The 24,265-nt window shown below is 52.3% G+C and overlaps 1 protein-coding gene across 3 annotated transcripts; it reads right to left on the reverse strand.

Moving 5' to 3' along the window:
- Positions 1-1,337: 1,337 nt before the first annotated feature.
- KLHDC3 (kelch domain containing 3) lies at positions 1,338-24,158 on the reverse strand. Of its 3 annotated transcripts, none has more exons than XM_086744290.1 (11): positions 23,926-24,158; positions 17,340-17,575; positions 14,817-14,993; positions 12,423-12,538; positions 10,998-11,069; positions 10,563-10,776; positions 10,184-10,270; positions 8,001-8,109; positions 2,663-2,736; positions 2,204-2,282; positions 1,338-1,984 (listed from the first exon to the last, which is right to left on the reverse strand). In XM_086744290.1, exons 2-11 carry the CDS (start codon positions 17,491-17,493, stop codon positions 1,918-1,920), a joined length of 1,149 nt encoding a protein of 382 aa, XP_086600416.1. In that variant the 5' UTR covers positions 17,494-17,575; positions 23,926-24,158; the 3' UTR covers positions 1,338-1,917. The 3 variants fall into 3 exon arrangements, with proteins under 3 accessions (XP_086600416.1, XP_086600417.1, XP_086600418.1); XM_086744291.1 differs by lacking the exon at positions 23,926-24,158 and adding an exon at positions 23,440-23,751; XM_086744292.1 differs by lacking the exon at positions 23,926-24,158 and adding an exon at positions 22,749-22,864.
- Between the last annotated feature and the right edge of the window lie 107 nt (positions 24,159-24,265).

The following is a 24,265-nucleotide window of genomic DNA, read 5'->3' on the forward strand; positions in this document are numbered from 1 at the left end:
GAGTGGGGTGCCTGTGACCGTCTCCCTGAAGAGCTCCTTTTCTTCTCAGAGCCTTCTCCCCACCAAGACTTTGCTTTCCTAGAGGCAGCTGGCATGGGGCACTGAGCCTTTCGAGGGCCTGTTGTCTCCACTCAGTGTCCCAGAGCTTGTGGTTCTCCCCGGAGAAGCCCCAGTGGCAGCCATTCAGACAGAGCCAGGAGCACCTCGGGGAGCCTCTGTGCTCAGCACCACGCTGCCCAGCGCAGTCAGCCTGGGTGGTCTGGGGGTGTTTCCCAGTGCCCGACGCCCTGTGAGGAGAGTGAACGTGGTGCTTCAGTGCTGGGGAAGGGGATGCCGCAGCAAAAAAACTGCACTGTTTCATGGCACGGCTTGAGAGAGAGCGCCTGTGGCTGGGGCAGCTGGGTGAGCAGGGGAGCTGGAACTGCTGGACAATGCCCACCCAGCCCTTGCAGGTGACCCGCAGGTGCCAAGGACCACAAAGGGGGAGCCCAGGCTGGGGGTGCTCTCCCCAAGGCAGATGTGCTGTCGGCACACCCTGGCTCCTGTCAGACCCCAGCCCTGCCATTGGCGCTCATCACCCACCACAGCAAGGTGCTGCCATTTCGTGAAGAACAAACTCTTGTCGCAATTATGGTGCCTTCTGTTCTCTTGCCGTGGCGTTTTCACTGCTCTCGTACCACTTCAGGCTGCTCCGCTGCAGCCACATTGGCCGCCTCCTGTAGGCTGAGGAGCCCAGGCACCTCTGCAAGCCTGTGCTGCTGGATGAGGAGCACTTGACCCTGGCTACGGGGCAGAAGAGATGGCCTGGGCTCTCTGCCACCTGTTCCTGGAACGCATCCATCACCATCTCTTGGCTGCTCTGTGACTCTGGCATCCCAGGGAAGACCCTGAGCACTTCTGTAGCTTTTCCTGCCTTAGCTCTGCTACAGTGGCTGCTGGAGCTCCTCTTCACATCAGATACCTCACCTCCACGGGAAGGGGTTCAGGCACAGCCCTCTGTGCTGCCTGGGAAGGCTGCCTCACCCATCCCTCTGGGGTGCCCTTGCACCCACCTTCCTGAGGCAGCATAGCCCAGGAGCCATGCACCATCTTCCTCCCTGCCCTCTCGCAGGGCAGCACAGCCCCAGGCAGAAGGCAAGCAGACCAGGGCAGTGCTGCTGTGAAGAGCCCAGCTCCCCTTCTCCCACCCCAGCCAGGGCCACAGCTCACAGCAGCCACAGCTGGCACAAACCACTGGTGGCCCACAGCTGCAGCAGAAAGGACTTGGTTCAGTCTCTCCCCTCCCACAACTTCTCTCCCCACACTTCGCCTGGACGCACAGAGCAGCAGAAACCACGTCTGCCTCAACATTTATAAAACTCCCCCCAATTGCTGTTTTACAATGGGAGCTGGGCAGGGGGTCCAGCTGGGCCCAGGCCCCCACATCAGGCTCAAATCAGGGCTGGGGCCTGCCATCCAGTGCCAGGAAGCTGGTCAGCGCTGGCCCGTTGCAGGTGTGAAGGTCCTTGCTCTCTCTCTCAGCAGCGCAGGAACAGTTCATAGCCTGAGGCCAACCCCAGGGTCACGGCTGGTGGTAGGAGTCAATTCAGGCCCCTGGAAAGTGGCCAGGGACCAGATCAGCACGGCTGCAGCTCCTCAGGCAAGGGGAAGGAAGGCAGGAGATGCTGGAGTCATCAGCAAGGAGGGGAGTTCACAGTTGTGCTGCTGGGGCGAGACGATTTCTTCCCCGGTGGCCTGCTCTGCCCATACAGTCGTGCTGCCTGAAGCGTGACAAGGGCAGAGGGAGGCCTGGCTAGGGCAAGATAAACTGAGCTCACATGTTCCTTGCTTGAAAGGGCTAAAAATTCATGCAGGCAGTGAATCAAGAGGTCGGTGTGTGGAGGGGCGAGGGCAGGGTTGTAGAGGGACGAGCCAGCATCAGCCCTGGGAGGAGACGATGGGACGGCTGATGGTGCTGTTTGTTGTCATGGCCGAGAGCTCCCATCTGCAACACACCAATGGGATACACTGAGAGGAAGCACAAACACAGTGCCCAGGGCTGCAGCAGCTTCGCTGCACGTCAGCCTCAGCTGTGGTCTCCAGCCCAACCTGCCCTGAAGCTGCACAGTGCTGGGGAGGGCCCCAGGCAGCCCTCAGCCAGGGCTGGAGCACCCCAAGGCCAGGGAGCACCCATGGGGTGACCTCCCAGCAAGGCACGCAGTACCTGATGTCGTGGGGAAGGCAGGACTGGTCCAGGCTGTACTGAATCACTGCTAGCTTACACAGCGTCTTTAGACTGGGGCCTGCGGAAAGAGGGCAATTAGCCACAGCAGTTCTTGTCTGGACAGGATGGGGGGGGGGGGGTCTAGGCATCATGCAATCGGTGTCACAGGGAACAGGGCAGAGCACCCCACCCATCTCTCCGAGCGGTTTTCTGTGCTCCCACAAGAAGCCTGTGTGAAGGAGCGCATGAAGTGCCACGCGCCCAGCTCAGGTGTGCAAGCAGAGCTGCAGCTCTGGCTGGTCTGCCCGAAGCTGTGTATACCAGCCAGAGACAGCTGCCTGGCTCCAAGAGGCGGGCACCTGGAGCCACGCAGGACACAGTACGGTGCTTCACAGCAGGGCCTGCTCACAGGGCACGCTGTCGTAAGAGGTGCAAGCTGGGAAGGGAGTGCTCACGTACTGAAGTCAAGGATGTAGAGATCCGAGTGATCCATCAGGTCGAATTCATCACCCATTCCCTCCTCTGGAGACGGGCTGCAGAAGCCAAGCAAAGTTTGTCAGTCAGTACCAAAATGCTTGTACACCAGCTATGGTCCCTTCCCAAGGGCTGAGCAAGTCCAGGACTGTTCCTGGCCTGCTTGCCCCATGCAGGGGCCCTCTGATCCCTCCTGTCCCTCTGCTTCCCCCAGCAGCACCCAAAGCCATCACTCTCCCAGCTCCTTGCAGAGTACACAGAGCTGCACAGAGCCAGGGCTGGCTGGCTGGCCCGGCCCCAGCAGTTGGGCAGAAACACACACCATCTCTTCTGCAAGCCGCAGCAGGGAATGAGGGAGCTGCCTCCTCCTCACACACCACCACAATGAGCTGCCAGGCTCCTCCTCACCTCACCCGCCTCTGTTATTTGCTGCAGCTCCAAGCACAGGTCCCACTCTGCAGGGAACATCCCTTTTCCCTTCTTGTACATTGACCAGCCTCTGGCTGGCTTCACACTCCTCCTTCCCAAGGTACCTCCCAAACGGCTCTCCAGCAACTGAGCAACTCTGGGGCCTCCCCCAGAAGTGCAGCACCCACCCTCAGGGCACGAGGAGGATGCTGGCAAACAGCTGCCTCCAGAGCTGAGGCTTGTTTCAGGGCTCTATTTGCTCAGCAATTTCAGTGGATCCGACCCTCCAAAGAGCTCCAGGGAGGTAAAGCTGAGCCCCGGGCTGAGGCTGAGGATGACTCTAAGCAGGCTGGAGAGGGGACGTTACAGCAGCTCCCGAAGGCAGGCATGCTTGCACAAGCATCTGTCCTCCTCTTTGTGTGATAAACAGGCCCCATGAGCTGCCTCACAGCAGGCAGGGCCAGACAGGCTGGCATCACCTGGAGAACCCAGCGCCCTGTCAGAGACTAACCAGCCTCTCAGCAATGCCACGTCACAGAAGGCTGTGTGTAGGTAATGCGTTAGGAAACGCATTCAGACCAAACTGCCTAGGCAGGCAGGGGTCAGCCCATCCCTGCCTGGCTCCAAAGACCACATGGGGCAGCATGGCACAGCCCACACTGAGGTGGTTTGTTTTTTTGGTGGTAGTGGTTTTTTGGTTTTTTTTGTTTGTTTGTTTGTTTTTTTTTCCAGCTTCACCTTACAGCCAAGAGGAGGCATGTAATGGAAAGTACAAGGATTTGTGAGAACATCACACAGGACAGGACAGGCATCTGGTCTAGGAAGTCTAAAAAGCTGTGCTGGTGTCCCCAGTGAGGTAGGTGAGATAAGCTGGAGACCCAAGAGGACTTTTTGCAAGGCGCTCTAGCTATGCCGCAGGGCCACAGATCATAGAATCATAGAATGGTTAGGGTTGGAAGGGACCTTCACAGGTCATCTAGATCATGGGAGCCCTGACCTATCTCCAGAGATGGTGGCAGCCTCAGCACGTAGCTAGTGACCATCCAAATTTCCTGCAACCTGGAGAAGCAACGAAAGCAGCAATATACTGCAGGCAACACTGCAGAGCTCTCCCTGCCCACCTCAGCCCTAGCTTCCCAGGCCTGCATGAAACATCCGCAGACTGCCACACGCCGTATGTTACTCATGAGTCACGACATGGAAACCTGTGAGCTAGGTTCTCCTGTCTGCAAGCTCTCAGGAGCACTGACGCTGCTGGGGACAGAGGCAGCATGCACTGTACCACAGTGCTGCAGCACTGCAGTAGGCCAGAGTGTGATAAGCCAAGCTGTTTTCTCTGAGGATGATATGGAGGGTGCTTTGCAGAAGTTCAACTTTTTCTACAGAGGAGCGAAGGCAGCAGCAGGAATAAACACCTGAAGCAGTCACTGACGTCTTCACCTGGCTTAGTGGCAGCTCTCTCCCTCTTTGTCCACAAAGCCATATGTCCCTGCTGCATCAGCACAAACTCTCCAGCAAAATCCACAGGTTAGTGACCTGCAGCCTGGAGAACATCCTTTTTTATTACCTTGCGTTCCTCTGACTAGGCCAGCAGCTGGACTGCTTTTGGGTTCTACGGCATGAGCTGAAGCTGTGCGCCAAGCATAACAGCACAAGATTTGAAACAGATTCTGCCCAACCACACGCTGTTCCTTGTTCCAGTTTTCATGTGGTCAAGATCTACTGCAATTACTTGAGCATGGACATTCAGATGTTGTAAGAGAAGTGTAGAGAAAGCAGCTAGGAAACATCAGCATGGCAGAGCAAGCACAGACATTTCACAGCCTGACTCAGGAATCACCGTGGGCTCCAGCCACAGCTCCCTGATTGTGCCAAAATGGGGACAGCATTCCAGAAGACTGTAACTGAGCACATGTCAGGCACTGATCAGTGCAGCAGTCATTTTAAACCAATCCCAGTTTGCTGATACTCCCATCTGATGGTGGTCCTGGAATGCTAGTGAGGAGCTATGACTCCAGGATTTCTAGGGGACAACCTCACCTATGGTTTCCTGTCTCTGCAGTCTTGCTGGAACAGCCAAAGCATACGACAGACAGGTCACTGCATCCCCTAGCAGAGAGAGACCAGCCTGTGCTGGAACAGTAGTGCTTGGACCAGAGGAAAGCACTCCCACGGATGATGGTTGTTTGGAGAATTTGAAAGAAAAGAAAGGTGTTTTAAGTCCTGCTTTGGTTTGTGACAAGGCAATTTAATGTGTCCTCACTGCTTAGCTGGGAGCTTATGCAGTGATTTCTCACCTCAGTGTCACTTTCTTCCCCACCTAGGGCCCACTAAGCCTCACATCTCACAGGACATGAAACAGTGCCTGCCCCTGCCAGGTTCCCATAACCCCAGCACAAACTGCGGGGCACAGCTCACTGCTGGCAGAGACCTGCTGCTGATGGGTCCCATCTGCCCGGATACAGGCAAGAGCCCCTTTAATTCCACCCTCGTGCACTCACCACACCACAATCTAATCTCACATCCACGTCACAGGAAACCCTAGACCATCCCTTATCTTTCAAAGGAAAGCCAGCAGGCACCACGTCTGTGGTTTTAATCACCAAACTGCGAGCAGCTAGGGAAAGCCTGGAGTTCAAGACCAGGAGAGCCCCAGCTCCCACACAGCAGAGTGCAGGACACCCCTTTGCCAGCCAGAGCCCAGCAAAACTGCTTGTTCCAGCTGCACAGCAACACGGCGTGTTGGTGAGTGCTCTTGAGTCCTGCACCAAGCACCCAGCAAGACTCCCTGCTCCCTCACCAGAGCCAGGCATTTTTAACCCTTGTCAGGAAAACACAGCCTCAAGCCAAACCTGGACCAGCATCTCTTCAGCTAAACTCTGTTTCAGAGCATCCCCCCTCGCTCTCCTTCTCCCTTGTGGATGGTCTCTGCACACTGAGGTGCTGGCAGGTTTGGAAGGAAACCAGACCAGGGCCACAACTGTGACACATCTAACAGGAACACTGAGCTTAGCGCTACAGGACCTCCCGGTCACTTAAATAGGACACAAGTGACCGGATTGCTCCTGGCCGCAGTGAGAGACCACAGCTGGGGCAAAAAGACCAGGCTTTGGGCAGGATAAAAGAAACGAAGCATTTGGCTGCCACAGGAGCAGGCACCCTGCAGAAGCGCCTCTTGAAGAGCCTACAGAGTACGTGCATCCCGCGAGGGAAGGCAGGACACAAAGGGGTTTTGCCTGCCCGTCCCGCAGCTCTGCTGCCTAGCGAGCGGAGCCTGCCAGCTCATCCTCCAAGGAGCCCCGCCGGGTCCCCCCCCCCCGTGCTGTGCACTCCCCCTCCCCCTTCCCGGGCAGGGGAGTGCAGGTCAGGAGGCAGACCGCAGGGAGTTCTCCATTACAAAGACTTCCTGGAAAACTTCTTATCTCGCCAGGCAGCTCTAGAATACACCTGATAACTGTTACAGGAAGCAAGCACAGTCCCCAACCCCGTCTCCCCCTTCCCCAGCCTGCAAGACGCTCCCTCCAGCCCAAGCAGGCCACATTCCTGGCTGCCTGCAGCTCTTCCTATCCCAAACTAGTGCTGATGAACCGGCCTGCATTGGGGTTGAGCCTGGATTAAGGAACAAGTTGAATACTGAAGTCATTTGGTAGAGAAGACAAGGCACTGCTGCATTGCCTTGCAGAGGTGGACCAAAATCCAAAAAGCTGGTGTCAAATTTGTTGTGGTTTGCTAGCACTTCCTAGGAGTGCCCAGGTTTAACATCAGAGTTCAGCTGCTAAAGTAACACAAATCCACGCCGCAGCGTCTGAGAGCATCCAAACCTGCCATCAAGCCCTACCAAGCCCTCTACCATATAGAGCAGCACCCAGTATCTGTTGAGGAGACTGGATAAACTCAGCACCTCTGCACACCTCACCTGCATTAAGAACTCCTCCACACCTGCAGGGACACCCTATAACTGAGCACACACCCCCAGCACTCCTGGGGCCTGAAGGCCCTTCACTCCATCACACGCTGGTATGGTCAGCCTATCAGTGGAACCTGCCTTGCCTTGTCCTCTTCCCTAACCTATCTTCAGAAGTATCCCCCAAAAGCCATTACCAGGGTCCCAGAGAAAGCCCCAAAGCTTTCCAAACCATCTGGAGGGTTGAAGGCATCTTAGATATCTGCAAGGTAGATGCTGGCAAATAGACCTGTGGTCAAGAGCTGCAATTTGTCATTCCAGACAGCACAGAGCATGTTGTGGTGATGGGCCACTTCCTTTCTTTTAGCAGCTGTTAAGGCTCTTGACCACATCCAGCTGCCCTGCACTCTGACACTATCACTTCCAGTGTTTGACAGCTGAATCCTTAACACTTGGTCCCTTTTGTGAATGGAAACTTTGCTAAGGAACACTGGCACACAAGGGAAGATTGCCTTGTTGTATGTATGAGCTCCTCAAACAGCTCCCAGTTGCACCAACATACCACTGCAGCTGGGCAGACACTACACTTGCCAATTAAAGAAAAACTCTGGTGGGAGAAGCAGGGCAGCATGTAGGGGAGGATAGCTCAGTCTGAGGTCTGCTACAGCACAGCAGACAAGGATACTTGTCCTTCTGATGGCAGGATCTCCTCCCTACCACCTCCTTCACAGAAAGCTTTATCACTGCACAACCCCTCCTGAACACCACGTTACATACTTCTGCCTCTACTTGTACAAGAAGGCTTGTCACCAGGTGCTTTACAAGCTTACACAACATCTTCAGCCTCCCCCTCGCCCTTTTCCAGAGGAGCCCTGACCTACATGACTTCTTACACTTGTAGGGTAGATGGACAGTCGCCATATGCCTTTAAGTGCATGGGGCAGAGCACGGAGGGACACTGCGCTGAAGGCAATGGCAAACCCTCTCGCCGAGCCACCCCACACAACTCACCTGGTGCCTCCAAAGAGAATGATTTTGTCCCCCACTCTGCAGCAGCATTGCCGGCGTCGAGGACATGGGCCCTTCCCCTTGGGCTCGATCTTCCTCCAAGAAAGAGAAACTAAGGGGTGAAAAAGAGTGCACCAGCTTGTCACAAGAGCCTAGCCAAGAGCCGGGTATAAGCAGGTTACAGATGGAAACAGATCACAGCAAAACCAGAGGCTCACTGCCCCACAGGCAACAGCTAGCCAAGGTCCACCCTCCCTGTCAACCTCCTCTTCTCGCTAGCAGCAAAATGACGCATTTATAGGATCATAGAATGGTTAGGGTTGGAAGGGACCTTTTAAAGGCCATCTAGTCCAACCCCAATGCCAGAAGCAGGGACATCCCCAACTAGATCAGGTTGCTCAAAGCCTCATCCAGCCTGGCCTTGAATGTTTCCAGGGATGGGGCTTCCACCACCTCTCTGGGCAACCTGTTCCAGTGTTCTACAACTCGCATTGTAAAAAAATTTTTCCTAATTTCCAATCTAAATCTACCCCCCTCTATTTTAAAACCATTACCTCTCGTCCTATCACAACAGGCCCTACTAAACAGCCTCTCCCCATCTTTCCTGTAGGCCCCCTTGAGGTACTGGAAGACTGCTATCAGGTCTCCCCGGAGCCTCCTCTTCTGCAGGCTGAACAGCCCCAACTCTCTCAGCCTGTCCTCATAGGAGAGGTGCTCCAGCCCTTTTATCATCTTCGTGGCCCTTCTCTAGACCTTCTCCAACTGGTCCACGTCCTTCTTGCGTTGGGGGCTCCAGAACTGGACGCAGTACTCCAGGTGGGGTCTCACCAGGGCAGAGTAGAGGGGCAGAATCACCTCCCTCGACCTGCTGGCCACGCTTCTCTTGATGCAGCCCAGGATGCGGTTGGCCTTCTGGGCCGCAAGGGCACATTGCCTGCTCATGTTGAGCTTCTTGTCCACCAGCACTCCCAAGTCCTTCTCCTCAGGGCTGCTCTCAATCCATTCTCCGCCCAGCCTGTATTTGTGCCTGGGATTGCCACGACCCAGGTGCAGGACCTTGCACTTGGCCTGGTTGAACTTCATGAGGTTGGCATGGGCCCATCTCTCCAGCCTGTCAAGGTCCCTCTGGATGGCATCCCTCCATTCTAGGATGTTGACGGCTTCTATAAGGTTGTTACTGAAGTGTCACTGAGATGCCAGGCACAGCCCTAGAGCTCTTCCCAGAGATGGAGTGGCAGGTCAAAGCCTTTCGCTTGCAAAGCCTGAGCACCAGGACCCACGGGGCTTCCACGGCAGCAGGTTGGACACCACAGGGAGCCATGCGGGGCAGAGCTCCAGAAGCAGGCAGGCAGCCTCCCTTTCCCAGCACCCTGCTGCAGTCCTTATCCGGAGGGAGACCCAGGAACCAGCTCCATCTGCTGGCAACCACTGTGAATGCAGAGCATCCTCGCAGAGCGGAGACCACTCGGACAGCCTGGTCGTGGGAACACAGGGAACCGAACCAGGCGGAGAAGACAGCAGCCTTTGTCCTTGCTGCTCTCCGTGGCAAGGATACTGAGGGGCGATTCCTCACTAACGCACAGCACTGAAGCCTTCAGGAGCTCTCACACTAGCTCTAGATCAGCTTGGGGAGCAGCAAGTTGGCTGCTCTCAGGTAACTTTACTATGCAAAGCAATTAGCAAACAAAATCAGTCTAATGGACTGCAAAAAGTGACTGAGGACCCCAAAACAGCTCACAGCTGACTGATATTCAGAGTATCAGCTGAAGAACCATCCCTTCTGCTGCATAGTTTGAGCCACAGAGAGTGTGGTATGGTGATCCTGCAGCTCAAGTTGAGTGGCTTCCCCAGCTAGTCTCTCTGTCTCCTAATCCCATTGCTTCCCCATATCTTCTTTTCTGCCAACACTTCTGTGTATTTAAGAACAAAACAAAGTTTTGCCAGCCAGCCTTTGATTAGGTGTGTCTTTCAGCAAGTACTTCCTTTTCCACTTTCTAACTGAGATTTGGAGATAGTCTGAGGAGGAACAGGGGTCCCAAGCATGGTAGCAAGTTCCTGTCAATGCTGTCAGGAGAGGCATTTCCCCCCAGGCAGGCTCCTAGCCCTTGGAGAGTACGCTCATCTGAGCACTCAGGCGCTTGAGGGCCTTGAGCACTGTCACTGCAACAAGTTAAAAGCATAAATACCTGGATTGAATTTCCAGAGATCGTGGAAGTGTCTGTTCAGGCGTGCGTTGTAGCCACCAAATACGTATAGCTCCCCATTGTAGCTGACTGTGGGGAATAAACATAGACATCAGTGTGCCACCCAAGGCAGAGCCCAGCAGGTCCCTGTCCCAACATCAAATACAAAGCAAAGTGGCGCTGGTTATCCATCTTTGCTTGCAAGACCCTCACGTGTAGGGCTACGCGCAAGGCTTTTCAGCGGGCAGCAGCTTTCCACAAGAAGCCAGGCTCTGTGCACCCCTTGCTAACCCACATCTCCACCCAGCCGTCCAGACACCCCTTCTGAAGCAGGCAGAAATTTCCTTCCACTGTCATCCTCTCTCAGCAGACCCACACTCACATGCTGAATGGCTCCTCCGGCCTTCAGGGAGCACTGGAGTTGGAGGGGAGTCCAGCCAGGAGTTTGTTTCAGTATCAAATACTTTAATGCGGTTACAGTAGATCTCATTGTTGGAGTGAAATGGCCCAAAACGATCAGCTCTGCCACCAAATACGTACATCTTTGTTCCAATGATGGTGGCTGAATGGAAGTCTCTCCAGCGAGCTGGCGTACCCTGCAGGGACAGTAAAACAGAACAAGAGAAAGAATGCAGATTGCCCAGAGATGACACAACTTGACTGGGAAGTTTGGGTGGCTGCCTTCTCCTGGAGAGCTTCCCCTCCTGCAGATCCCAGCCACATCAGACAGAAGCTGAGATACAAGTGTTTCAGCTACCCCAGAGAGCAGCAGATACAAAGCTTCCTCTACAAACCAGAGTGAAAAGCAGACACTGACCTTGGCAGAGATTAAGGTCCACATCATGTTTGTGGTGTCCAATTTGTGGATATCGTTTGAAAAGCAGTCAGCCTGGAAGACAGCAGGGCAGCCTGGTCACAAAGGGACTGAAGTCTGGTCACATCCAGCTCCAGGAAGGACACTGTCCTACAGACCTGGAGCATGCCTTTGGATGTACTTCCTAAGAGACATGGCGCTTGCTCCAAAATGTCAGGGTAGGCAGCACACTTATCACTTAACAAGAGGGAGGCAAAGCCCATTTCTCCTCAAAGGTGTCCTGCCTCTCCCTGCAGCTTTCCCATTTATTTGGTCTCAGTCTCTCCCCCTAAGGCTGTCCTGCACACAAGATGTACATTCACAGCAGAACCCTGCCTCCACTCCATGCAGCAACAGAAGAAAGGGGCAGTAATGGGACAGTCAGACTGGCTCTGCTAAGGCCCCCTGATGAGAGGTAGAAGCTAAGATTACTTCTAGGAAGCTAAACATCCAGGAGCAAATACATTCGGGGTTCTGAGGATCCCACAAAAACTCATCTTCAGCTAGTAGCCTGGAAGAGCCTGCACTCACACAAACAGCACAGATTCCTGCTCCTCCAGGCAGAGGAGACAGCAGCCAGACAGCTACAGGCTTGTTTGGTCTTGGTTAAAAACAAGCCACATTCGAACTGCTCCTGCTGCTGTAATCAAGACCATGGATTTGGCAGGCTATTGTCCTCAGAAGAGGGGGAATAATCCAGGGACTGCCGCAACACAGCCCCAGTTTTCTTCCCGATAAACAGATGTGACCTTGCGCAGCTTTTCTGGAGCCTGGTTATAGGCTGAAATGATATTTACCCACTTCTTAAGATCGCAGCGTAAGGATTTGCTCAAAGGAGCATTAGGCACACTGACAGCTAGAGCAGGATGACCTTGGGCTCAAGGTATTCTTAATGGGAGGGCAAGCAAGTGTTTGCTGGAGGATCATCAAGTTGTGACAGCAGGTACAGAACACAGGGAACGTGCACCAGATTAGGACAAAACCTCACAGCAATACTGCAGACATTGGAAAGAGATTTTTCTGCCTCATTTCTCAGCCAAATTAAATTAAGTGCAGATCAATATATATTTATCAAAAATGTTATGTATTTATCTAATCTGGCTAAGAAATGAGCCAGAATAAAATATATAAACAAAAATATTCATATTTCTACCTTTACATATCTATATGTTTTAGGGAAGAAAAAGAAAATTCACAATATTTTAGGCCTACTTTTCTGACCATCTTCTCTGCAAAACAATGAGCATAATCCGAGTAACTAATGCCATAACTTTGCTAAGTTATAAAATGAAAGCCACCATGGATACAAATATGCCTCTACCAGTGTCTTGAGTAGGAACACCCTCTTTCCCAAGGGACTGCCAAATAACAGTTACAGAGAATACTCACCAGCTGTTCATAGCCTCCAAAGATAAACATGCTCTTTGCCAGGACACAAGCTGAGTGCCCATCTCTCGCGCCTGGGACCATTCCAGACACCTTTGGCGTGAACCACTTGTGCGTGTCTGAAACAGAATGGGAGGCAACGCTAAGAAAATACAGTACATGTTGGGATGGGACAGCTCTTTACTACTGTTCTTCATTTCTAAAACAGAAATCCTTTTCTCTTTCACACACAGCACCTGCTTCACTAGAGAGGCTGCAAGTTTCTTCAGGCAAGGCTGCCTGCCTGAGCCTCCACAGAGCGGCACGCTGACAGAGTTCTCAGCTGCTGGGCACAGCTGCTGACTCTGCCTGAGCTGACAAACAGCTCACGTTTTAAGTGTGAGTAGTACAGCACTGCTTAAGCAATGTTATTTTTATTGAATCTCCTGCAAAGCCTACTTGTGAGTCACTTATCAACTCTGCATTTACAGTTTCAATTACAATGAAGCAATAATGCTAAGCTCGGCTGACCTCACAGCGTGGAGATGCTGACTAACAGACTGAGGAGAAACAGCTCTCAAATCCAGGCAGAAGTCACTTCAGCAGAAGCTCATCATGTCAACAGAGCTACTGCACACATCCCCACCTCTGCAGCACAGCTCTCCCTATCTTATCTGCTCCTCTTCTTACATTCTCATCTCCTCTTCAAGGGGAGCCTTCCTCACTCTCCACCCTTCACGGTTCCCTTCGCACGGCTCCCCGTAAGCCTGCACCAGCCAGATTCAGCCCCTTAGCCTGCACACTCTGGGGGTTGGCTTGATTTATAGAAGGACTTTAAATGCAGCCAGAGCTGTTCTCCCTGCCAGGGCAACATGGAGCCAAGCCAGCGATTCGCTGCCAAGCACAAACAGGCACCTGTCCCAAGAGCCCAGAGAGGCACAGATAAGCCTCGAGGCAGCGGGAGACATTCCCCCCGTCCTCCCTAACTGCTGAGAGCTGCCAAGAGCAGTGTTTATTTCAGGAAGCGGTAACATTGGAGCCAAAGCAACATTCATCACGAGAATAACTTCTTTGAACATGGCCTGCAGCCACAGCTATCCACCTAGCCTCCAGCTGGAACCACACACAGGGTCTTGCGAGGTCAACAGAATCCCTGGGTAGCCTCTAGTGAGAAAGCTGCAGAGGCTATCGAGTTCCTTTCCTTCACGGGGCTGCTTCCAAGCCCAGTCACATGGTAGCAGCAAGAGCTCACCCAAGTGCAGCACGTCGAATTAGAGATGGAAAAGACCTCGACTTATGATCTGCTCAGCACCCCAGGGGACAAAATTGCACTCAGGCAGGACTTTATCCAGCCTGATGCAACTCCCACAGTGGAACTTAAACCACAGACACAGGACTGCGACTGCCAGCCTCACTTTCCAGGGTTGGCAGGAGACAGGCACAGTGTGTACAGACAGCTGCAGAGGGTTTGGACCAGGACTGAAGTCTAGTCTTTCTGTTAATTTTCACTTAGTGCTGAAGTGCTGGAGTTGGCAGGGAGACAAGGCAGCTCCCACCTCTGTGTAGGCAGAGGTTTACTGGTGGCTTCCCAGCTGCACGTGTCAGGGAAAGGAGGAAACCCTGTGCCTAGAGAGCAGCTCCAAGCTGCGAGACATTTCCTTATGAAGAAGGGAACCCATGACCAAGCATCAGAGCAAACAGTTTCTTTGCAAGTCCAGCAAGCCAGTTACTGGTTGGTATTTAGATGGTCTTGCCTTCAGAATCCAGATGTAATCCCTTCCTTTCCTGACACTCCTGTCCACCCAGTTCCTGATGGTGCCTGTTTTCCCAAGTTGCTCCAGCTTCTCTCTACAGAGAAGCCAACTGAAAGGCTCAAGGAGTTTAGCTTTCACGTTTATCCAACTTGACTCATGCCTTCCCTTATTTTGCCATCCTGTCCCTGACTACTTCTGTGTTTTATTCATCACTCTCCTTCATGCTTTCAGAAAGAAGGACCACCCTGGAGAGGAACCACAAACCTCAAGAGCTCTAGCCCCTTCTCGCTGCAACCTTCAGCCACAGTTAAGGACTTGTACATCACACAAAGAGAACACTTCAGTTGTAGTTACTATCAGAGAGAGCATACAAAGCTGACAGAAAAATTTAAACTAGTTTGGCTACTAGACAAGATCAGTAATCTCTGTTCAAAGTCTTTTACAGAGACTCAAGTGTGCAGACACACTGGCTACCCTGCTCCCCTTCCAAACCTGCTGAAACAGCCAGTGACACCAGTTCCTCATTTGCACCATTTCCTCCAGACTGTCACTCTTTAGAGAGACTGAGGCACAGGAAAACAAGTTTGGGAGCAGTGCGGTGGAGCAAAGGGAAGACCTCATCAAGAGCAGTTGTGAGAAGGAAGAGTGAGAAGCTGGAACTTACTGACATCAAAGGCATAGAGCACGTTGCAGGCTCCCTCAGTGTCGTTGCGACCACCCCATATGTAGACTGTGTCGTCTATGAGCACTGCTGAGTGCCCATACCTCATGTAGGGCACCTCTCTCACATGGTCTCGGCTGTTCGTCCACACTGGAGGCAGCTTGGTCCAGCGCAGAGACACTGAAAACACAAATTTGAGCCCATGTCAAACACTAAGCCCACTACACGTGCTCACGGGTCACAACCCTGCACAGTGCTTTAATCACCAATGGCGAGGTGCAGAAGCAGTCTAGTAAGCAAGACGAAGCTGTGTCCAACCCTGAGCAGTAGCTAATTAAGGAGTATGGAAGCACTGTTTTCCACAGGCCCCCATCATAGGCGAGACTAGAGGAAGCATTGGAGGACCAGAGGACTCTGGACTCTGGCTCCATTCTGCATCAATTACACTGAAGAGGTTTCCACTCCGGCTCATCCTAGACCATGACTGAAGGTACAGCACACAAACACACAAACAAAAAAAATAGGGAAAGGACAAAGTACAGAGGTGATAATGAATGCATACACTACTTCAGTAGTGCTCATGACGTTTTTCAGAGACTCAAAGCTGGAAGAATGGGCAGCACAGGAATAATTCACTGCAGCAACATGCAAGGGAACACATCTGAAGGCATCATTTGGACTTGCAGTAGGGCAGGTTAAGTAAAGCAACGCAGCAGCTTTGTAGGAATAGAGTTTGCTTGCTTTTGTTTTGTTTTATTTTTTAAGCTTTAGATGAGACAGCTGTGTTTCCCTTACCCTCATCCATACCTGAGGTCTCCCTCCTAACCTTGTGTTACTAATAGAAGATCCTTGTGATTACAGGTTCTCCTTCCGGGCAGCCTGCACATCGTGTTCAGCAGTAGCCAGAGCAGTCAACAGGTATGACGGGGTTTAATGACAGTGCAAGAGTCACAGCGAGTGTTACACGGCCATTTACACAACAGCACCCAGACACCCTCTCTCTACCACACACACAGCCTCCAGTTTTGTTTTCCACGTGGAAATAACACAAAATACAGCAGAAAACAGTTCCCCTGAAATATTAACATAGGGAAAGGGTCAACCATCTTAAAAGGTGAGCATCTACCCCAGAGGCAGAAAGGGCACTGAGGAAGCACAGCCAATGGTAAAGTCAAGCTAGATGGGATGTTTCCTACCTAAACCGCAGTCTTCCTCTTTGGAAGACTGAAAGAAATAATTCAAAATCTGGTATCTTGACCTTAGCACTGGAACCTGGTAATGCTAACTGAGCAAGGGCTTAGGAAGCCAGTGTCACCTCTCATGCGGTGGCTGCAGCATCATGACCCTTTAATATTTGGGAGTGGTAAGAAGGGACAACAATGCAACAGCATTCCTTTGGGCACAGTAATGATGCTTCCACCACAAGAGCAGGGCCCTACCAGCACGTTTTATAAGCTACAACATTCAACTGTCTTGAGTGTGAGAGCTCAGTCTCTCTGGACAGAGATGAATGTCTTTGTTCACAAGACCCTGAGCTACGCTCCCCTCTTCACTGTGAGCAGGTCACCCTTGCAGCCCTGTGTAACCCATGCCTTCATCCGCCACTGCACAAGTCAGTCTTCTCCACAGCCAGATTTAGAGGAGTGAATTCACTCTATCTTACAGACAAACTAGGTTTATCGACATGCCACCTGCATGTTAGGAGAGCGTTCAGCATGCTGTCCAGTCTGCAAAACTGGTTATTGGTTCTCCACTCTTATCTCTCTTCAGCTGGACCCATCCAAGCATCTGTGCAGTTTTTCATTCACTTGCCTAATTACAGATAAGCACTTAATGGACCAGCTCAGTAACCTCTTCAGTTCAAAGAGCACTGGATCAAGAAATACAGCCTCTCCCAGCACAGTCACGACTGTGCTGTCAGACAGACACTGACTACCCTACACAAATGGCTCCAGCTCCAGTTGCTTTGCTAAGCCACGTTGTGAATTTGCACGATAGCTGCTGCCAAAATGGGAAGGCCTCCATCCAAGCCACATGCCCCTCCTGACTCCATCGTGCTGGCAGTGGTTTTCAGCTGCCCCCACAAGGAAACAGCTCAGGACTCTAAACCTGGAGACTCAGCTGAGTGCACTGGCTCCCACCCTGCCCCTTCCACCCCATGGGCAGCTGAGCACAGTCACGCTGTAAACTGGATGGGGGACCTGAGGCAGCTAAACATCGCCTCTTCGCACCTAGTTGAGTTAGTGTTCTCAGACAAGGACAAAACAAGCCCTTGGCTACGTGGTTAAGTCTAGAGAAGCCTTATCCTAGCAGTCTGCTGAACTTCAGCCCCTCTGTGCCCTGCCCCTGAAGCTGAAAACACAGAGCTGGCCAAGGGAAGAGGCTCCCATCTACACTGATGACTTTTTTGGAAATCAGAGTCAGACAGCATGTTACAGAGCGTAACACATTAAACAGCAGTGGGCAAGAAAACTAATAACCAAGCCCAGCAAACTGCTCCTTCATGCGCCACAAGGACACATTTACCTGCATTAAAAACATGGACGTCAATCTGTCGCAGCGTCTCATAGTCTTCTCCAGAACAATATCCGCCAAAGGAATAGACCTTGTGTCCGACGGCCACAGCCGCGTGGTTCACTCTCCGCGGCCCACCTTCCAAGTGCACTGCCCACCGTAGCATTCCTCCCTGCAGGCCAGACAGTCTTCAGGGCCCCCAGCTCCACGGCTGCATGCTTCCTGGGCCACCACGATGTCACCTGGCTCTGTAACAGAGAGAGAATGCTAAAATAACACGATCCATCCTGCAGGTATTCCTGTCTTCCTTGAAGGCCAACTACAAAGGTCACATTGCTGTATCCTCACTCACCTGCCTCCCAGTTGGAGATGGTTTTATTCTCCCCTTGGGAAGGAGACACAAGGCAGGTACCGTAGTAACCTGAGCAAGGTTTGGAAGAACAAGCACAGATGCCCTCACATACAAAAAAAAGCCCCTCAGGATGGCTGTACAGACAGCCCAAGCCAAGCACCTTTGGCCAAGGCAACAGTGTGCTGTGCGCCCGGCCGTGCCCTGGTCATGTATACATCATGTACACGCCGGAACAATTTGTCTGCATGAATGAAAAAGCACAGTGAGAGCCAATTGTGAAGGTGAAAAGAACAGAGCCAGAAGGAAGAGAGTGTGCTCTTTGGATCGGTCGTAAGAAACAGCAGATGAAAATGTTTAAAAAAAAAACAAACCAAAAAAATCCACCCAACAAAACCCCCCAGAGAACCACTCCCATATAAAGCCATAGACTCTCGGATACAGGGGCAAGCTACAACACTAGCATTTGGCCTCACTGATTTGAGCAGTAGGGTTCAACTTAATTAAACACAAGAGAAGAGAAACCCCCTGGTCTGGAGAGAAAGCTCTTTGCTAATGAGCAGAATAAGGCTTTTTTTCTCCCACAGCAAATCCAGGCATAACTGTAAAAATTTTGTAACATCCTATCTCAGTTAAGAAACTGATATGCTTCACGCTTCAGACAGATGGCTTAGACCAGCGCTTAGAGAAGTCACCACAGCTGATTTTTGCAGAGATTCTCCTTTGGATCTAAGGATCTGGAGCACAGTTCTGCCTGGGTGCTTCTGAAAAAGTGGGTCAGACCAATTCTTTAACAGTTTTCCCCCAGCTGAAAAACACCCATTAGAAAAGAAGTCAGTGTTTCCGACAGCACAAAGAAAATTCTCTGGTTTTATTGCTTGGCTCTAGCTTCTTGGAAGATGCAGTCAGCACACTCCCACCCCACACCCAGTTTCACCATTTGCAGACTGCAAATAAATTTGCAGATGCCTTACAATGAGGAATAAAATTCCTACACATTTTCCTCGTTCCTTTCCTTTTTGGAAAGTAGTGAGTTGTCATGAGGAGAACCTTCCCCCTCGTTAAAGTTTCTGAAGCGGCTGGAGAGGAGCAAGAAGGAGCAGCGCCATGCTGCTTCAGCCCAGCAGAACCATTGCTCACAACCAGGCACCTGGATGGCCCATCAGCAGCCCGATCACCGCAGCACCTGGCCCACCTGCCCGCTCCCATTTTATCTGCACCTGCGGAGAGTCAGAGACACCACTCAACAGGGGGCTCCTGGCATGGAGCAGAGCTCAGGCTTCCAGCTGCCCCCATCCATATGACACACAGTTCAGTAGCATCCAGAAACCAGTCACCTAATTCCAGAACTCCTTAAATATCAGCAAAGTCTGAGTAATTTCTTTTTAAACTTATTTATTTTTCAAATTGTTCCCAAAATAGAGACTCGCAGCCCGAGCATGCTCTGTACCTGGAATCACAGCAACAGGACACAGGCAAAGTCTGAACAGAGAGCATCCTGCAGTCTTGCTTGTAACAGATAAGCACAGACCAAGGAGTCCCTCCTGCGAAGCCACTTCTTCCTGTGGCGACCACCATAACCTAAATCACAGTCAGCAGCCCAGGAAGCCACAGCAAGCTTTCCTCCAGCAGAGCTGCTCCAAAAGGGCCCAGGAACAGCCCCCCTCTGCTACAGGTCGTGCTTCACCGTATGCCTGGGACCACTCCAAATTCAGATCTAGCAAGTTTGGCTTCTGTTTTTTAAATTACTATAATTTTTTTTTTTAAGCTAGGCAACAGCTCTTGTATAAGTCCTCTGCAAAGCTACAGAACAGATGAGTTTCCATGGAGACCACTAAAGTCACCTTTCAGGCTATTTTGAATGCTCCACATATCTAAATCTGTTTCCTGCCTCAGTCATGAGTTACCACCGAAAAATCCAACCAATATTTTCCTCAAAATCACTTCTTGGTTAAGTGATTCTGTGACAGACTCCTCAAGGAGCTTAGCTGGACTTCATCACCAGCGTCAGTATTTTCAACGCCCTTTAAACAGAGCCTGATCCTGGAAAATTAAGTGGATGAATCTTACTTCCAAGTTCTCCACTGGGTTCCTCCTGGGGTAGAGGGGCACAGCAGGCTGGTGTGGCAGGCAGGCACTGTACCAAGCTGCCTGCCTTTTTCACCAGAAAGGCTGGGAAAACTCTTCTTCGTCCTAAGACGTTAATCTGGGCACTGAGAGGCAGCAACTGAAGGCCCGGCTGGTTACACCACAGGAAACGATGAGGTAGCAGCACATTGCAAGGTTGTTTCCTACAACTGCAATTACTGGGAAAGGTGTTTCCAGAGATCAGCCCTTCCCAGAAGGCAGGCTGGGGCAGTGGTGACAAGGCTGGCTCGGGACGGGGATACCCCTTCGGAGCAAACACAAAACCCTGCCAGCACAGCCTCTTGCTGCCACTCTTCAGACCCAGGGCACGCAGAAACACTCATTTGCTTTATGAAAAGCAAACAATCACAAGTGTGAAGTGGTCCTCACAAGTTCATCTGTTAAAAGGCAAATTAAACAAGCTGACAGGATTTCTCCAAAGCTAAGTGCTCTTCTCTATGCTGTGATAAAAACACCCAGCCAGACTCCATCTCCTCTTCTGCCACTGGCCACAACCCTACCCTGAAACTGTCACGTCTTCCTGCCTTCACCAAGCACTTGATCTCCCCTTTTTGGCCACGCACAGGTCCACTCCGCTCTCCTCCCTTCACAGCCCCATCTCCCAAGGACTCCCGACTCCTCCCCATACTTTCTGCATCCAGCTCCAGCTTCTCTCCTCTTCTGCCTTCTTTTGAAATCATTTCATTAGAGCAGTCTTCTGTCCCAAAGTCAATTTTCCTCCTGCAGTTTCCCTCTCTGCACTATCTGCAAACATGAGTTAAACGCATTTTTTTGAGAAAAAGTTATTTTCTGCCCTACAACTATGCACACTCTTAAGTAGCATTTCAAGTTTGGATTTCTAATAATAACTGATATGATATAAATGAAGACATAAATACACCACTTTCCAGTCTCATTCCTACGAGGACTCCTTCACAGGAGGCATTAATACACTTGACATTAGGCAGCGTGCCTTAAATTTCTTTAAGGATTACACAGGGCATAGCCAGGGAGAGAGGGGAACAGCAAAACCGATATGAAACAATTTGCCAACAATTCCCCCCAACTTTACAATACTAAGTTACACAAAATGCATTCTGTGATTTCTCATTTAGGACACCAGCAACAGGGATGTAGACTATAAACCACAGAAATATTGACAAGACCGGGGCAAATTGTAGCAGAGAACTGGGAGGGCACTGGCTGCAGGAGGCGGTCCCAGCTGAGCCGAACCAGGTGCTTTTCCACCCTACATTGCAAACCAAAGGGACAGTTAGCGACGCTAACATTCGTCATGGATCAGAGGGAGGGCTTTCATACCACAGAAGAATTAAGCTTGAATCGTTTAAATCTCAGAAGCTATTGCTACTGCCAAAAGCCAGCAGGGTAAGAGGAGATTTGCCCCCTACATGGATTTGTGCAGACGCTGAGCTAAGCATGTGTCCCTTTTCTGGATCCTGCTGAGCCACCCCTCTCCTCCTCAGAGCTGCACCTCTTTTAAAGCGGCCGCCGCAGATCATCTGCATCCACAGCAGAAGCTGGCTGAAGGTCTGAGGAACCTCCTTTCACTGATTCAGCATGTCCAGCTGGAATCACACCCCAACACCCCCAGGAACTACGTCTGTATACATACAGGGAGACCAAAAAGCTCCACCAAAACAAGTACAAGTTTCTTACGCAGTGAGAGAAGAGATTTTTCTAGATGAAACAAAACCAAAGAAACTGCACTCGCACATGCTCTGTTAGCTTGGCATACGCTCGCTCACCTTAGATCAGGAAGCTACGGCTGCCTCTCTTCCCCCAGTCTCAGCTGGGAGAAGCGACGTGCTGAGCATCCTGATCACACAAACGCTTGCGGGGTCTCCTTTGCAGAAGGGCATATGTGCTTCTTTTCAAGCTTGCTTTCCCAGATGCATGTATGAGCTCCCCACTTCACCTCGCCAAAAACGAATAGATCTTTTAATTTCATTTTGCACTCATGCAAGCAGCAATCACACAATCTTCACAACTCCCCATTTCCCTGGTCTGGCATAATCTGTCCAGAGTTACCGTCAAGCACAGAGAACGCAGAGAAATTTGAGTTGAAACCCTGGGAGGTTCTGTCATTAATCACCAGGAATAAGAACGTTTCTAAAAATCAGGTTACACTTCACCTACTGTTGAAGTACTCGATGCTGATGACGCTGGAAATTACGTGAGTGCAGCAATGAGCTGTTCCTGTGCCACTAAGCACATGGAGGCTAAAATTAAAAAGTGCTCAAAATAACCCTCTGTGGTCCCACAGAAATGCCTGAAGCCCTCCACTGGCTGAGCACAGCACTATAAGCCCAGGTACACACTTCCAGAGTATGTGGCGCAACAAGAGCCATGGGGTGACCGCAGACTGGCTCTGTCACTGCAGTCAGGCGTGACACCTGACCACAAGTGGAAGCTCACAAGCCTGTTAGCAGAGAATGTCCTTCAACACCTCCCTTGTTTTTTGTCAGCACTGACATCCAGCAAAGGGAGTGTAGCAATTCACCTGAGGTGTTTCACTGCTAAACAAGGGAACAACCAGATTTTAAGCCAGCCCTCTGTTCTTTGAATACAGCACCTACAGACAACCTCCCGAATTGCTGGCTGTGCTGTTGTCTGAAGATGCACGTGGTGCCTGAAACAACCTAACCGCCCCAGCTTAACTTAACGAGTCTACCAGCACAGCATATAGCCACCCAAGATCACCAGAAAAATCACCCAATAACTTCTCACCAGCATGCCTTCCAAAACTGTTGTGGTGACTTGAGCAAAGTGGCATAGATTTAAAAAAAAAAAAAAAAAAAAAGAAGTCATTGTGGGTTTTACAATCAGATTTTTTTAGCTATTTGTTTTGTTTGCTTTAGACTTTCTATTTTCAGTCCCTTCAATTAACCATGAAAACATTTCATTTGGGATAGAAAACTACTGACCATCTCCAAGTACAGCAGCCAGATGATAATCTCAGAACAAAAATATGTATCTTTGGATCCGCTTCTTTGCGCAGAGGGTTCACCAGGCTGCCTCATTCCTCTGCGCACACAGAAAGAAACCTAGAGCCGTTTCTGAAAGCCGCTCAGATTAGCCTTGCTGCAGTCAATTCCCACAGCGAGGGGGAGAAACCCAGCAGAAAGTGGCCCGGATTTTTGCGCCCTTGCTCTGTCACCCCCCCAGAATTACACCACTACCCCAAGCAGAGCAACCTAACACCCCCAAAAAGTTGCTCTGGAGAGCAAACCCTACCGTGCGGCTGCCTCGGTCCCGTCTCCCAAAAGATGCCACCAGCCACAAGGTTTAGCGACACTTAAAATAGCCCCGTCAGCTCAGGCGGCCCATATAGACAGCGCTATTTCAGGCACGTCCAGCTCGCTGCTGGAGATACAGCCCCAGAACCACCCGCTTTCCTCGCTCACGCCCGGCGCTGATGAGATGCTTTGACTATTTACGCGAAGGCAGCGTGAAGTTGCAAGCCTGCACATCCAGCTCGGCGGCTCGGACGCCCGAAGCGGCTCGGTGTCCCCCGGCGCGCTCACCGGGACGCGGCTGGAAGCTCCCGTCAGACGCGGGAATCACAGAATTCCGCTCCAGCGTCCCTCCCCGCAGACGGCAGCATCGCCTCCTTACCTGTTTTTGCCCAAATGTTTTGCCCACCGCTGGCTCACTCTCGCCCAAAGCCCGGCTGAGCGCCTGCACCTGCTGAGCCGGCTTCGCCCCTCGCCTCCCCGCTTCTCTACAGCGCGCCCCTGAGCTCCGGAGAAATTCCTCGACCCGGGAATGTCTCCCGGCCTCTGGCTACTGCCGAGCTGGTTCTGCCGTGCCGGAGGCAGCGGCGGGGGGGGGGGCAGGTGAGCGGGCTCGGCCGGCCGCCCCTACACGGGCCCCAACCGCTGCCCGAGGGCCTGGCCCGGTCCTGCCCGCCCCACGGCCGAGGGCAACCGGTGGAGGGCGACGGCCCTGCGCCCCCGGCCCCTCATGGAGGGGCTCGGCGGTAACTCCAGGTTCCAGCCCCCAGCCCCCGCCGCTGCTGGCGCTGCCTGCCCGGGCACAGCCCCGCCCCGCCCGCTGGTCCCTCTCTTCAGCCCCGGTCTCCTCGCAGCCCCGTTCCCGTACCTGACGGCGGGAAAGCGGCCGGGCAGCCCCGCTCCGACGGCCGCCCCCGCCGCTCCCTGGGACTTGTAGTCCGGCCTCTGCCTCGGCCCGGCTCGCCCCGCTCGAGACCACGGGCGCCCTCCCCGGCCGGGGCGGCACGGCCCCGCGGGACCCCCCCGAGGGTGTTGGGCCCAGGTCCCCGTCCCGAGGCTGGCGCCTCCCGCACCCCGCCCTGCGCCGGCCCCGCGGCCGGACACCGGTATGGCGGCGCCTGGAGAGGCCGGGGGAGGCGGGAGACGGCGACAGCAGCAACAGCTCCCCCGCCCCCTTGGCCTCAGGACTACAACACCCAGAATGCCCC

This window comes from Chlamydotis macqueenii, chromosome 3, assembly GCF_036417535.1.
Source record: "Chlamydotis macqueenii isolate bChlMac1 chromosome 3, bChlMac1.mat, whole genome shotgun sequence".
Lineage (NCBI taxonomy): Eukaryota > Metazoa > Chordata > Aves > Otidiformes > Otididae > Chlamydotis > Chlamydotis macqueenii.